This window comes from Manis javanica, chromosome 6 (genome assembly GCF_040802235.1).
Source record: "Manis javanica isolate MJ-LG chromosome 6, MJ_LKY, whole genome shotgun sequence".
Taxonomy (NCBI): domain Eukaryota; kingdom Metazoa; phylum Chordata; class Mammalia; order Pholidota; family Manidae; genus Manis; species Manis javanica.
The window spans coordinates 56332957-56349067 of NC_133161.1; the positions used below are offsets into that span (position 1 = coordinate 56332957).

The 16111-nt window shown below is 35.0% G+C and overlaps 1 protein-coding gene across 8 annotated transcripts in view; it reads left to right on the forward strand.

Moving 5' to 3' along the window:
• SNX13 (sorting nexin 13) overlaps positions 1-16111 on the forward strand; it is a 170195-nt gene that overhangs the window by 85297 nt on the left and 68787 nt on the right. For all 8 annotated transcript variants that reach the window (XM_073238738.1, XM_073238736.1, XM_073238737.1 and 5 more), the window contains 2 exons: positions 2845-2934; positions 3965-4086. In XM_073238738.1, coding sequence (XP_073094839.1) covers positions 2845-2934; positions 3965-4086 — 212 coding nt within the window. The remainder of the gene's footprint in view (positions 1-2844; positions 2935-3964; positions 4087-16111) is intronic.

Below are 16111 nucleotides of genomic sequence, written 5' to 3' on the forward strand. Positions count from 1 at the left end.
TTACTAGTACTGCAACACCTGCCTTTTTCTCCCTGTTGTTTGCATGAAATATCTTTTTCCATCCCTTAACTTTTAGTCTGTGCATGTCTTTGGGTTTGAGGTGAGTCTCTTGTAAGCAGCATATAGATGGGTCTTGCTTTTTTATCCATTCTATTACTCTGTGTCTTTTGATTGCTGCATTCAGTCCATTTACATTTAGGGTGATTATTAAAAGATATGTACTTATTGCCTTTGCAGGCTTTAGATTTGTGGTTACCAAAGGTTCACGGTTAGCTTCTTTACTCTCTTACTGTATAACTTAAGTCGCTTATTGAGCTATTATAAATACTGTCTGATGATTCTTTATTTCTTTCCTTTCTTATTCCTCCTCCTCCAATCTTTATATGTTGGGTGTTTATTCTGTGCTCTTTTGTGTTTCCTTTAACTGCTTTTGTGGGTAGTTGATTTTATTTTTTGCCTTTAGATAGTATTTGGTTGGTCTGCTTTCTTTGCTGTGATTTTATTTTCTCTGGTGACATCTGTTTAGCCTTAGGAGTGCTCCCATCTAGAGCAGTCTGTCTAAAGTACCCTATAGAGGTGTTTTGTGGGAGGCAAATTCCCTCAACTTTTGCTTGTCTGGGAATTGATTAATCCCTCCTTCATATTTAAATGATAAGCATGCTGGATACAGTATCCTTGGTTCAAGACCCTTCTGTTTCATTGCATTAAATATATCATGCCATTCTCTTCTGGCCTGTAAGGTTTCTTTTGAGAAGTCTGGTGACAGGCTGATGGGTTTTCCTTTGTAGGTGACATTTTTCCTCTCTCTAGCTGCCTTTAAAACTCTTTCCTTGTCCTTGATCTTTGCCATTTTAGTTATTATGTGTCTTGGTGTTGTCCTCCTTGGGTCCCTTCTTTTGGGAGTTCTGTGTGCTTTCATGGTCTGCATGACTATTTCCTCCACCAGTTTGGGGAAATTTTCAGCAATTATTTCTTCAAATATACTCTCTATCCCTTTTTCTCTCTCTTCTTCTTCTGGTACCCCTATAATGCAGATATTGTTCCTTTTGGATTGGTTGCACAGTTCTCTTAATATTGTTTCATTTCTGGAGATCCTTTTATCTCCCTCTGCTTCAGAGTCTCTGCGTTCCTGTTCTCTGTTTTCTATTCCTTTAATCGCCTCTTGAATCTTGTCTATTCTGCTTTTAAGTCCTTTCAGAGATTGTTTTATTTCTGCATTCCCCCTCCCTACTTTGTTAGCTCCTTCATTTTTCTCTGCAGCTCTGTCAGCATGCTTATGACCTTGATTTTTAATTCTTTTTCAGGAAGATTGATTAGGTCTGTCTCCTCAAGTTCCTTCTCAGGGGTTGTCTCTGTTAGTCTGGTGTGGATCAAATTCTTCTGCCTTTTTATGGTGATAGAGGTTGTTGTGGGGAGTTGGCACGTGTGTCAGCTCTGAGAATGTTCCTTCTTGCTAGTCTGTTGCCTTCCTCTCCTGTGAGAACGGCGACCCCTAGTGGCTTGTGCTGGGCAGCTGTGTGCAGATGGGGTCTCTGATTCTTGCCTGAGCCACTGTCGAGCTCTGCGCTGCTGCTGTGGGCGTGCCCGACCTCAGGCTGCTGCTCCGCCATGGCGAGGCCACACTGGAGGGGTAACAGGCAGGAGGCTGTTTATCGCTGTTAAGGTCCTCCAAGCTACGCTGCCACCTAGGGTGTTAGGGTGCCCAGAGTTCCCCAGGATTCCCAGCTGCTGGGTTGAGTGTGTCAGGTCGCTTCAGTGCACTGTGAGGCCCCTGTCCCTTTAAGTCTTTCAAGGACCACTTGCTTTTCTTTTGTCCCAGGGGCCCCAGCAGCAGGGAGCCACTCACAGATTTTACTGTCCTTTTTCCCTTGTATCCAGCACACTGCACACTGTGTGTCTTAGCTCCCAGTGTGGATGGCTAGGGCAGGGTATTTAGCAGTTCTGGTTTCCCTCTGTGTCCCCACTCTGACTCCTGTCCTCATGCCAGGGAGCTGGGGTGGGGGTGCTCGGATCCCTCCGGGCCGTGGCTTGTATCTTACCCCTTCGCGAGGCGCTGGGTTCTCACAGGTGTGGATGTAGCCTGGCTGTTGTCCTGTATCTTCTGGTCTCTCTTTTAGGAATAGTTGTATTTGTTGTGTTTTCAAAAATACATATGGTTTTGGGAGGAGATTTCTGCTCTGAGATTCACACCGCCATCTTGACTTCTCCTAAAATGGTGTATTTTTTAATGAAAAAAATTCTTAGAGACTTGAGTCATGAGTCATGATGTTTTATGTATAAACATTTTTGCTTTGGTTTGCATTTTAGTTTGTAGAATGTCCCACTACTTTTTACCCCATTTCCAGGCTACTGACATTTGTGAAGACCATAGAGAAATCTAACAGTTAATTTTCTTTAGTGGTAAAAAATCATCCCTAAATAAATTAGAAATATAATTATTTGGCAGGTGGTGTACTGTTTTGTGCTCAGAAGGGGAAGTGGGAAAAGGGAGATTAATTAATAAAGACTGTTACTAATTTGATTTACCTGAAAGACTAACTTATGGTTTTTAAGGTTCATTGAAATATGGCAACACTGTATCTGTATATTTTCATTTATATCACATTCTAAATAATGTTTGCTGATTTATTTTAAGTTTTGAGAATAACAGTAGATTTTTTTCTGGGTATCTGTTTTTGTCAACTTGAGAAATAGTGTTTGATTTATACCAGAGTCTCAAGGAAATAGGTTATTTATTGTGTTGACAATAATGACAAGGAAGGTAGAATGAATATTCATTTATAAATAAACTTTGGAGATTTTAACTAACAAATTTTGTAGTAAAATGTTATGGTTTCCTTTCAGTGCTTAGAAGAAATGAAACGGGAAGCCAGGACTATAAAGATTGATAGAAGATTGACAGGTGCCAATATAATTGATGAGCCTCTTCAGCAAGTGAGTTTCAGTATGTGGTATTTGAATTCCATATATTGTGTGCTAGGTTGTATTTCTTTTGAAACTACTAAGATAAAATCTTTGCTGTTTATGTAATGTGCTGGAAATTCATTATAACATTATCCTTGGATTCTGTACTTAAAGATGATACCTTATTTATAAACCCATTTACAATGATGTTGTTGCTTACTAAATATTAAAGCATTTTGGTTGAATTTGCACTTAGAAAAAAAAGTTCTTACATATTTGATCATGTTCTATTTTATAGTTAAAAATGTTACAAGATTAGTGGTTTGGTAAATCATACATTTTTTTCCCACTACTTTTATCACTGAAAATATTTATACATGGTTTGATCCAAAAATATTAAAATATTAGAATTAAAAAAGTTATTCACCCCTAAAATGTTTTTCATTAATGTGTGCCTGATTATATGATTATAAATAATGTGTACTTTAAGATTTTGACATTTATTTTATAAATGAACCCTTATTTAGCTTATCTGCCTTTCCTAAAACATAAGGTATATTATTTGCTATTTATTGGCTACCCTAATACTGTTACCGGTATCAAAGGTATTATAAATAGGTAAACCCCGTATGTCTTTTTTGTAATTTGACTACAATATATCTGATGATATAATCTTAGGAAATGGTTTCTTTTTGAGAATTAGAGTCCATCTACATTGTTTTGCATCATTCTATTATGTTGACTAAAACCCTGTATTATAGCATGGAAAATTTATTTTTTCTTCAAGATCCATCCTTACCTGAGTTTGGGTGGAGCTTGACCATAGATAACTCTAATTGTTAAAAAACTGGGCAGTGCATGAATTGGGATACCAAAATAAAGTTTTTTGGAGTAGTTTTTAATGTTTTGAAGCTTTCGTAATGAAGGCATTGATTTACCACCATTATTTCTGTGTAGAGAGTAAATATAAATTGGCAAATAGTCCTTTTAGGTTTTAGTTTGCTGCTGTTACTTTTTAAATCCTAAAAAGTTGTATTATTTTCCAATATTTGTATTTTAGGTTATCCAGTTTTCCTTGCGGGATTATGTCCAGTATTGGTATTATACACTAAGTGATGATGAATCTTTTCTTCTTGAAATTAGACAGACTCTTCAAAATGCACTCATTCAGTTTGCTACCAGGTAAGATCACTGCATTGTATTATGCAGAAAAACTTAAATATATTCTACATACCAATATGTATGTATCCCTACTTTTAAATGGGTGGGGAAAGTTGATTATTAAAACTAGAACAGTAGATTATTTTTGTGGGATAACTCATTATAGAACCAGAGACCTAAAAACCTCTGCTCCTTTAAATTTAAACTTTACATTTATAGAATGTTTATCTTGTTTAAGCTATGTTCTCTCAATCTATATTTTAGTTTTTTTCTCAGTGTCCATCATGTGACTTTTCAGTTTTTCACCCTACTTTTTTCCGTGTTCTCACAGTTAATCTGTTGTGAGTGCTGTGGAAATGGTTTCAGTATAACTGCTCTCTTACTTTTGACACATATGTAATGGGAATCCTCTTAGAGGGAGAAGAAACCAAAGGAGCTTAAGTCAATGGAGAATGTTCAGTTTGTTTATTTGTTTTCAGAAGAGAAGTATATTTTGATGAGTTTGCTTTAAGAAACTTTTCTTGGGAATCCATGTCTGTGGCTTCCCTTTAAGTTCATAATTAAACTTTGTTGGTTTTTTTAATAGAAACTTTTTTCCTGTGAGATACACTAAAATTATCACTTTGTAAAACCCCCTTATGTACTACTTCCTATATGACAATATTTTGTTCTATGTCACTGTGCTTAAACTACTTGATGATTTGGAGGGCCATTTCATATCCAGAAATTACATTTTATAAGAAAGGATTTTGTTTGAATGATTTTTTTTTTTTTTAGAAGATTTTACCACCCAGTTTCTACAAAGATTTCCCTACTAGCCTATAGCCTCAAGGCAGGAAGCTGCATACCATGGGCACTAGTACACTCTCAGATTTGAAGGTGTTATTCTTCAGCCAACCACTTCTTCACCTCTTAGGTTCTTGAAATATAGGCTTGGGGGATAGTTTTGCCCTAGGGCTCTTTCTGTGTTTTCACCTCTGTGAATATAGATTATTTCCAGCTCATGCTGCCCTGTTGGGACTTTTCCTCTATAACTCAGTTGATCCTGAGCTTTAGAGTGGGAATTTAGTTCCTCAGTTTCAGGTCACTGGGAGGTCTGTGGTAAGGTTTATTGTTTGAACAATAACCTTACTTGTAGTGATACATTTGAGCTCCTCTCCTTTGGGATTAACAGCAAACATTTGCAAAGTCTCAGACATTAATTACAACTGTAGAGTCATTGAAATATAAGAAACTATGATCAAAGAAGGTCAGAAATTGGATTATCTCCTTTACTTCATATATGTAACATTGAGTATATTAGTTACTCTTTCAGATAACTCCTGTGAGTCATTCATTCACCGCTTCCTATTGCTAACACCATTCTAATTATTTTTTTTCCTTTGTAAGGGAGGGAATAAGAAGGATTCATTATTCTGTCTGACCTCCTAAAACTGTATTAAAATGTAATAGTAAACAATATATAAAACCACATTTTAGATCTGGAGAACTTTGAACTAGTAATTGGAAGACTTGAGTTTACAATTACTTAGCTGTAGGATTGGGAGTATTTTAAACTCTTTGAACCTTGGTTTTTCTCTTATGTGAAATAAGCATAGTAACACCTGCCCTTTTCTGCATTCCTCACAGGACTATGGTCAGGATCAAATTAATCTGTTCATTCAGCTAGTATTTTGTGCCCAGTTTGTACCAACCAGGTGCTGTGGGTACTGCAGTGAATAAAACAAAATCCCTGCCCAGTTGAATGTAATGAAAATAATACTGGTGAAATGTTTTGAAATGGTGAAGGAATTTAGAAATTTAAGTTCTTATGCCATGCAACATCCATAATTTCACGGATGAGGAAGCTAAGATCCAGAAGAACTAAGTGATTAGTCCATGATTATCCAGTGTGTTGTGGGCAGGGTAAGAAATAGAATCAGAGATTGTTCTTAACAGCAGTGTTCTTTCCTCCATTCCTATTATGATTTGGATTATTTATTTTTGTTTTCCCACCTTTCTTTCCCTTAGTGCATAAAATTTTTCCCCTTCTGTAACATTCTATGCTATCAAGTTAAATATTTGGGTAATTACAGAAAGAACCAGTTTTTTTCCGTTCTAGACTGATCTTAATGTGTCTTTGTTTTGCCATTGGCCTTAAGTTTTGGCTCAAATTAGCTTCCCTGGAGTTTTATGTCCCTCACCTGTGAAAGGCTGATGATAACTAAGTTTATTTAGAGGGTGCTTTCAGGCTACAAATGATGGAATGTAAAGTCCCTAGTGTACAGTAGGCTCAGTAGTTATTTTGGCATGCCTTCTCCATGAACGACTTTTTGTGCTATGTTGGGTTTTTTTAATTACTCCTAAAATACTTTGTCTTAACAAAGGCTTCCTGACTTTTTAAAACGCAGCATCAAGAAACTTAGTTCTTTTTACAGTCATTTGAATACTTACTTAATCCTTGTTCTATGCTGTCAGCTGTGCAATGTGAAGCATATGACAGGATCACAAGTCCCCCCCCCTCCCCCCCGGTACTTTAAGTTACGATCTTATATAGGGGTCTTAACCAGGGTTCTTAACCCATGAAGCCCTGTTTTATTTAATTTTAAAAAGGGCTTGTAAACCCTGAATAGATTTAAAACCACTGAATTCTAGTGTTCATATATATCACTTAGGGGAAACAATTACAAAATACCAGCATAAGACAAAATGCTAATTTTGAGTCATAACAGGAAGAAAAGGACATACTGAGAGTGTAAAGTCATGTCTTTGAACTTTGATACTAGTAATTATTAAGCTTTAGGGCCTTGAATGAGCAAAACATATGATTCTTTGAATCTGATGATAATCTGTATCTACTTATCAGGTTGTTGTTAGGATTAAATGACATCACATGTGAGAGAGTATTTTGTAAAGCTTACAATTTATGTTAACATTAGTACCTGCTACTCTCTAGTAACTGGTTGAGGAAGGAATCCCTCTTAGGGCACTCTTGAGTTATATGTGAAACCTGGGTGTGAATTAGGCTGGAGGCTAGGGGATGACTCACATATTTTTATTCCAGTTTCAAATAAGGTATTATGACATAGGACAGAAAGCCCTGCGCCATGTGTATTATAATTCTACCTGCACTATTAGGTTGCAGTGTACTTAAATTTTCTTAACATCTCTGTAAAACAGTAGTTACTAATACTTGTAGCAAACTTAGTGTTGTGAGGGACAAATGACATGATGTGCATAAGACATTTCATAAGGTATTTGTCAACCAATAAATAGCATTTGAGCAAGTTAGTTGACTTTTCTGTATCTGAATCTCTGTATCAGTAGTACAGTGGGATTAATTACCTGCTACGACTGTTGTAATGATTATATAGGAGAAAAGTGCATGCAGAACAACACCACAAGACCTGGCAAAGAGTACTGTGTTCAGTGAATGTTAACTTTGTTGTTGTTATTGTTACTTTGGTTATTTATTATGTTCCTATGATATATACACAGGTTCTGTGACCTTGGCTTAGCTTTTTTGGGAGGGTGGGGATGGGGGTAGAGGGTGACAAAATTAAGGTGATAATGGTGAGAAATAAAATGATAATTTCTGTGATACTGAGCAATATTCATCTAAAGAAAATGGACCAGAGTAACTGATGAAGACCTCATAAGGACTGAGACCAAAACCAGTCTTCAAGAATGTATGGTATATTGGGATACAGAGAGGAGGATAGTATGAGCAAAGCTCTAAGAAGGTGGATAAGGTTAGTGTGGTAGAAGCCATAAGGAAACACAAGTAAACAAGGAACTTTGTTGGTCTTGAAAGTGAAATGTGTTTACTCCCTTCATCTAATTCCCCTTATAAACCAAGATTAGCTGAAAGGAGATGTATTCTAATGCCAGTGTGTTACTTCCTGAAAGGTTTCTCCACTGGGAGAGGAGGTATGGATATATGTAAGTGCTAAAATTCAGTAGTTATGATACTGATGATATCACTGTTAATGGAATGGCAGGGGATGCAGATGGGTATGTCCTGAAAGTTTTGCCCTTTTTCACTTTTCTTTTTGCCACAGAAATAATAAATCATATGTTCCTAAACTTGTCCAAAGTGCAAGCACAGCTTAAATAATGGACGTTTGCAACAATAAAGCTTTATACTCTTTTACCATTTTATTTTCTTTGCCATTGGAAAACTTAGCTCAAAACTATCAGAAATATGGTTATTGCCATATTTAAAACAGTAGAGTAAAAGCAATTAGGAGCCATCTAAGTATTTAAAAGAAGGGGAAATAAGGCAATATTTTTATACCTGTAGAATAGATCAGGGGTTATTCATTGCATATTTATGTAATTCACATACCATGCATTTCACCCACTTAAAGTCAGCTAATTTTAGTCCAGTCACAAGAATGGTGCAATCGTCATCACAATCAGTTTGAAAACATTTTAATAACCTTACAAAGAAACTTTGTATCTACTCTCCGTCACTCCCTGCTTCTCTCCCAAGCTTTTAGTTTTATGTAGCCGGTTTACTTACATTTTATCTCTGGATTTGCCTATTCTGGACACTTTATATGAATGATGTTATATAATATGTGGTCTTTTGTGACTGGCTTCTTTCACTTAGAATGATGTTTTCAAGGTTCATCCATGTTGTAGCATCTATTATTACTTATTCCTTCTTATTGCTGAATAGTATCCCATTATATTGATGATATACCACATTTTGTTTATCTGTTTATCAGCTTGGTAGCCATTTGGGCTGATACCATGTTTTAGATATTGTGAAGAATGCTACTATGAATGTTTGTGTGTAAGTTTTTGTGTGGATTTATATTTTCATTTCTCTTTGGTTATATACCTTGGAATGGGATTTGTGGGTCATATGGTAACTCTTCTTAACCTTTTGAGGAACACCCTTTTTTTAAAACTGATTGCATATTCTCACCAACAATGTATAAAGGTTCCAGCTTATCCACATTCTTGCTTTTACTTGTTGCTGTCTGTCTTTTTGATGATACCATCCTAGTGAGTGTAAAATGGTATTTCACTTGGTTTTCATTTGCATTTCACTGATAACTAATGACATTGAACATGTTTTCACATGCTTATTAGTCATTTGTGTATCTTCTTTGGAGAATGCCTCTGCAGATCTTTCCCATTGTAAAATCACTTTATTATTTGTGTGTACTGTGCTGCAGCCTGTTCTTGTAAATGCAGGGTTATTGGGTAGTCAAGAGCATTTGTTTGCATTTTGCCCATGACTACTTTTGTGCTGCCGTGGCAGAGCAGATGCATTGTGCCTGAGGTGCTGTGGCCTGCAAAGCATAAGAGTTTCTGTTTGGCTATTTAGGGAAAGTTTACTGATCCCTGAAATAGATAGTTTTGCAGCATTTAAAGTATTTATGAAGCACAGTTAAACAATAGGACATATATTAGAATAAAAATCATACAAAATAATGTGTACTATGTGAATTTAGCTGTGAAAAAAGTGAAATGCATGTACACAGCAAAGAAACTAAAAGAAGATACATTAAAATATTAGCAGTGCTTTTTGGCTTATGGTATGGCTGATTATAGCTGATGCAGAAAATCAAAAGAAGGAAATTACATTTTACAAAATGGGCATGTCTTATCTTTATGGCCAGAGACAGATAGAAACATTTGGTAATCAGCAATAAAGATATCGAGGATGACTTTTTTAAAACTAACTTCATTTTCCTATTTTTTTTTAAGTATAAGGTAACTATATACAGCGATATATGTTTTGTATAGGTAGTTGCTATCTATTTTTTTGGGAAGTGATCTTGAAAGTAAGTGCTTAATATAGTGCTTAACATAGGTGAATGTGCTTCATGTATGTTCCTCTAAGTTCATTATATTCCAAGATCCAAATCCTTTAGAACATCTGGATCTTTGACCTCTTTGAAGCATTGGGACACAGAATATAGAACTGGACTTCTTATGTGGCATTGTAGTTCACTAAATACTATTTACTGTAATTTGTCATATAAAACTGCATGCCTGAATTTTTCCATTTTCATCAGTTTGTTTCTGATTTTTATGAGTGAGGAGATTCTGTATTGTTATTAAGGTGCAATAGAGAAGATACTGGATTGAAAGTTAAGAACCTTGATTTTTTTTTTTTGATAGCAAAGCTTTGATCTCACTAAGTAATCTAGAATATGTAATTTAAGTTCTGTCTGTATAATTATAGGGGCTTGTGGTAATTATTTCAGATTGTATTCAGTACTCAAATACCCTGGTAAAGTTGGTACTAATCTTGATTTGTTTGTTGTTAATCATACCTCCTCCTCAAAACTCTCATTCACATACTCTATTATACTCTGTAGTTTGAATACAATTTGGGGAGTTATTTTTTTATAGTTTGTAAGGTTGCTAATTAGATTTAATTTACGTTAGAATTAAAGGATTCCTATGGTCCTTTGTTTTACTAGTAGATATTGGAGTAGGATAATAACATAGTTTATTTAAACCTTTTATTGTATTTCCATGTAGTTAGAAAGGATCTTGATTTCAAACATGAAACACATATAGGCTAATCTTTTCTCAGTGGTTAGCAGTCTAGTACCAGTGAAACTTAAAAAAAATTGATTATCCAAATTCCTATATTTTATAGAATGTTGAAAACAGTATTATAGTTTTACAAGTCTACTATAAGTTTTGGGAGGTGTAAATACTTCCACCATGTTTGATTTTAAGCTATGTGCATGAAGTTGCTGGACATGGAGTTAGGAAAGAGGTGTCCATACTTGGCTCTCCCACTTCAGCACACAACTGGGAGAAGATACAGCCAAGTGAAGGAAGCAGACAAATTTATAACCATAAAGGAATGAGTCTTGTTTCCTTGTGTGGTTGCTGATTTAGCTCCTATTAAAGAGGAATTCTCCATATATTTTTAGGATTATGGTAGAGAGTAATAGTAACTTTAATGTAAGTTCAGGAATGTTGTGAAAAAAATCACTTTCATTATGGTATACTGAATCCTTAAAGTAGATTTTAAAAGGGAAAAAAGGTGCTCTAGAGAAATGGTTATGGTAAAGTGCAGTATTTTTGAGTGAATTGAGATTGGAAAAAGGGGAATTCTTTTAATGGATTTAGAATTCTGTGCCTTTAAAATTTTGCCCAAATTCAATTACAGGCTGATGCTTTGACACTGTAACAAAGCAGTCTGTCAAGGATTCTTGAAGGATGGAAATAATAATGGTTTACATATTTTAGAGTGTATCCTTTCTGATAATGAATTATGAAGGGGAAGTTTATGGCTTGATTCAGTGCCTCAAGGAAGAAGATATTTCTTATTTCACAGAGAGGCCACCCAGTTTCTACAAAAGGTATCTGGAGCAATTGATCAGAAAGCCCTTTAGCGGAATGCAGTTTTTCTCAAAATCTTTAAGATGTTACTTATCAAAATCTACCCAGAAAAACTAGAAATTTTACTAAACTAATAATTTTTTATCTATTTTCTACAAAGAAGGTGGAAGACCTTACATAAGGAGATTAATACATATCATTATAATTTTATGCAACTGCCATTACATTGCCCTTATTGATTAATATAACTTTAAACAGACTTTTTGTGTATATATATATATATATATATATGGATATATATATGTATGTGTCTATACATATATATTATGTGTGTGCATATATATATATATATGCAGCATACACTGTAATGTGCCATTGTTACTATTTTTAAATAAGGTCTTAGTAGTCATTTTTGTGAAAAAATAATGTGGCATGAGGAACAGTGTTCATTATAGGATTGTTTCTATGGGAAAATCAGTTTTTACTTTTATCAGTTTGAAATAAAGGACCGTTCGAGGGAAGTATTCTGCCAAGAATGTGAAGATTGCCTTTACTGCCAAAAGATCACCCACTTCTCAGTCAGGCAAGTCTACATGATAACCTTTGTGTATACCATGCTCTTTCCCCTCTTTTGCTCATTCCTATTATCCTTCCTTTTCTCATTTAAATACTACTCATTCATCAAGATTTAAGTGTGGCCTTTTTATTTAATCCTTTAAAAATTACAACATAACAATTAACCTCTACTTACTTCTCTGTTTATCATCTAAATTTTAAGCTATTTTTTAACATCCATTCATGATAAAATCTCTAAATAATGGGTATAGAGGTATCCATATAACAAACCCACAGCTAACAGTATACTCAGTGGTGAAAAGTGAAAAGTTTTTATATCTTTTTTATTGAAGTGTAGTTGATAGACAGTATTGGTTTCAACTATATAACATAGTGATTCAACAGTTACATATATTACTAAATGCTCATGCCAAGTTACTATCAACATAGTCTGTATTACAGAACTGTTAGCTATATTCTCTTCTCTATACTCTATTTTCCCATGCCTAATTCATAGTATGATTGAAATTTTGCACCTCTTTAGCCCCTTCACCCATATCACCCACTCACCCCAAACTCTCCCCCCATGATAACTACTGGTCACTTCTCATTGTCTATGGGTCTATTGCTGTTTTGTTTTCTACATATAAGTGAAATCAGATGATATTTGTCTTTGCTTCCTGGCTTATTTCACTTAGCGTAATACCTTCTGGCCCATGTTGCAAATGGCAAGATTTCATTCTTTTAATGGCTGAATAATATTTCATTGATTGTATGTACCCCAACTTCTTTATCCATTCATCTATTGGCTGACACTAGAACAAATGCTTTTTCAGCATCTATTGAGATGATTATATTTTTTTAATCCTTTTGTTAATGTGGTATATCACATTAATTGATTTACAAGTATTGTACCTTCCTTGTATCCTTGGAATAGATCCCACTTGGTCATGATGGATGATCCTTTTGATGTATTTTTGAATTCAGTTTGCTTATATTTTGTTGAGGATTTTTGCATCCACATTCATCAGGGATATTAGTCTGTAATTTTCTTTTTTTGTAATACTTTGTGTGATTTTGCTATTAGAGTGATGCTGGCCTCATAGAATGAGATTGGAAGTATTCCCTCCTCTTCTACTTTTGGGAATGCTTTAAGAAGGATGGGTACTAGCTCTTCCTTAAATATTTAGTAGAATTTATCTGTGAAACCATCTGGTCCTGAATTTTTGGTTTTGTTTGTTGGGAGTTTTTTGATTTCCAGTTCAGTTTTGTTACTGGTAATTAGTCTGTTCAGATTTTGTTTCTTTCTGGATCAGTCTTGGAAGATTGTATGTTCCTAGGAATTTGTCCAGTTCTTCTGTGTTCAGTTTATTGGCATGTAATTTTTCATATACTCATAATTCTTTGAAATTTGTGTGGGGTCAGTTGTAACTTCTTTTTTGTTTCTGTTTTTATTTATTTGTGTCCTCTTTCTCTTGATAAGTCTGGCTAAGGGTTTGTTTGTATTTTTATTGAAGAACCACCTCCTTGTTTTTATCGATTTTTTTCTATTTTTTTCCTCCATTTTATTTGGTTTTGCTCTTATTTTCATTATGACCTTCCTTCTACTAACTTTGGGCATTATTTGTTCTTTTTTTTCTAGTTCCTTTAGTTTGTAGTTTAGATTATTTATTTTAGATTGTTCTTATTTCTTGAGGTAACCCTATATTACTATGTACTTCCCACTTAGAAATGCTTTTGCTGCATCCCACGTATTTTAAATCATTGTGTTTCTGTTCTCGTATGTCTCCATGTATTGTTTGATTTCCTCTTTGCTTTGTTTGTTGATCCATTGATTATTTAAATGCAGTTGTTTAGCCTCCATGTTTGTGTTTTTCATTTTGTTGTCTTCATGTACTTGATTTCTAGTTTCATACCATTGTTGTCTGAAAAGATGCTTGATAAAATTTCAATCTTTCTGAATTCATTGAGGCTCTTTTTGTGTCCTAATAAGTCATCTGTTCTGGAGAGCATTCCATGTGCACTTAAGAAAAATGTTCATCCTGCTGCTTTTGAGTGGAATGTTCTGTATATATCTGTTCAGTTTATCTGGTCTACTGTGTTGTTTAACACTTCTGTTTCCTTATTTATTTTCTTTGTGGATTATCTATCCATTGTGTAAGTTGGATGTTAAAATCTCCTAATAGGATTGTGTTGCTCCTGCCCTCCTTAGGTCTGTCAGTATATGTTTTTTATATTAAGGTGCTCCTGTGTTGGGTGCATAGATATTTATAATGGTTATATCCTTTTGTTGGATTGATCCCTTTATCGTTATGTAATATCCTTCTTTATCTCTTGTTGCTTTTCTTTTTTTGAAACCTGTTTTATCTGATAGAAGTATTGTTACTCCTCTTTTTTTCTCTCTATTATTTGCATGAAATATCTTTTTCTAACCCTTTACTTTTAGTCTGTGTATGTCTTAGGGTCTGAAATGAGTCCCTCATAGGCAGCATATGGATGGGCCTTGTATCTTTTTCCATTCTGCCACTCTGTGTCTTTTGATTGGTGCATTCAGTCCATTGACATTTGAGTTAATTATTGATAGGTATGTACTTATTGCCATTTTATTATTTTCTGTAGTTTCTCTCTGTTACTTTCTCCCTCTCTTACACTCTCCTTTTGTGTTTTGATTGTTTTCTTCAGTGTTATGCTTGGATCTCCTTTTGTTTAAGTTTTGGTGGATTTATTATATGCTTTAGGTTTGTGGCTACAAAACTGTTTTGTTAGTTTCCTAAATACACTACAGTCTATATTAAGTTGATGGCTGCTTGATTTTGAACACATTCTAAATGTACTTCTTTTTATTCTTCCTCCTCCACACTTTATGTATAAGGTGCCATAATTTACATCTTATGTTTGTCTCTTCACTAATTTTATGTATAGTTGATTATACTTCTTTTGTATTTTTGAACTTCATATTTGCTTTGTAAGTTAACTGGTCTACTACTTTTACTGTAGGTTTATATTGTTTATTTCACTGATGAAAATGGATGTAGGAACACTTCTGTGTAAAGAATTCCCTCTAATATAGCCTCTAAGTCCTGTTCAGCGTGGTGAATTCTTTTAATCTTCACTTATCTGGGAAACTTTTAATCTCTCCTTCAATTCTGATGATGAACTTTCTGGGTAGAGAATTCTTGGTTGTAGGCTCTTCCCTTTCAATACTTTGAATATTTCATGCCACTCTTCTGGTCTTTAAAGTTCCTGCTGAGAAATCTGCTGATACTCTTATGGAGTTTCCTGTATAGGTAACAATCTACTTCTCTCTTGCTGCTTCTAAGAGTCTCTATCTTTTTTTTAAAGGTATTATTGATATATACTCTTATGAAGGTTACACATGAAAAAACAATGTGGTTGCTACATTTACCCGTATTATCAAATCCCCACCCATTATGTAATATCCTTCTTTATCTCTTGCAGTCACTGTCCATCAGTGCAGCAAGACGCAACAGATTTACTATTTGCCATCTCTGCGCTGCACTGTTTTCCCCATGATCCCCCATACCATGTGTACTAAACAAAATACCCTTCAATCCCCTTCTCCCTCCCTCCCCACCTGCCCTCCCACACCCCTTCCCTTTGGTAACCACTAGTTCCTTTTTGGAGTCTCTGAGTCTGCTGCTGTTTTGTTCCTTCAGTTTTGCTTTGCTGTTATACTCCACAAATGAGAGAAGTCATTTGGCACTTGTCTTTCTCTGCCTGGCTTATTTCACTGAGCATAATATCCTCCAGCTCCATCCATGTTGTTGCAAATGGTAGGATTTGTTTCTTTCTTATGGTTGAATAGTATTCCATTGTGTATATGTATCACATCTTCTTTATACATTCATCTACTGATGGACACTTAGGTTGCTTCCATATCTTGGCTACTATAAATAGTGCTGCTATAAATATAGGGGTGCATATGTCTTTTTGAGTCTGAGAAGTTGTATTCTTTGGGTAACTTCCAAGGAGTGGGATTCCCAGGTCGAATGGTATTTCAATTTTTGGTTTTTTGAGGAACCTCCATACTGCTTTCCACAGTGGTTTAACTAGTTTACAGTTCTACCAGCAGTGTAGGAGGTTTCCTCTTTCTCCACATCCTTGCCAGGATTTCTTGTTCTTAGTCTTTTTGATGCAGGCCATCTTTACTGGTGTGAGGTGATATCTC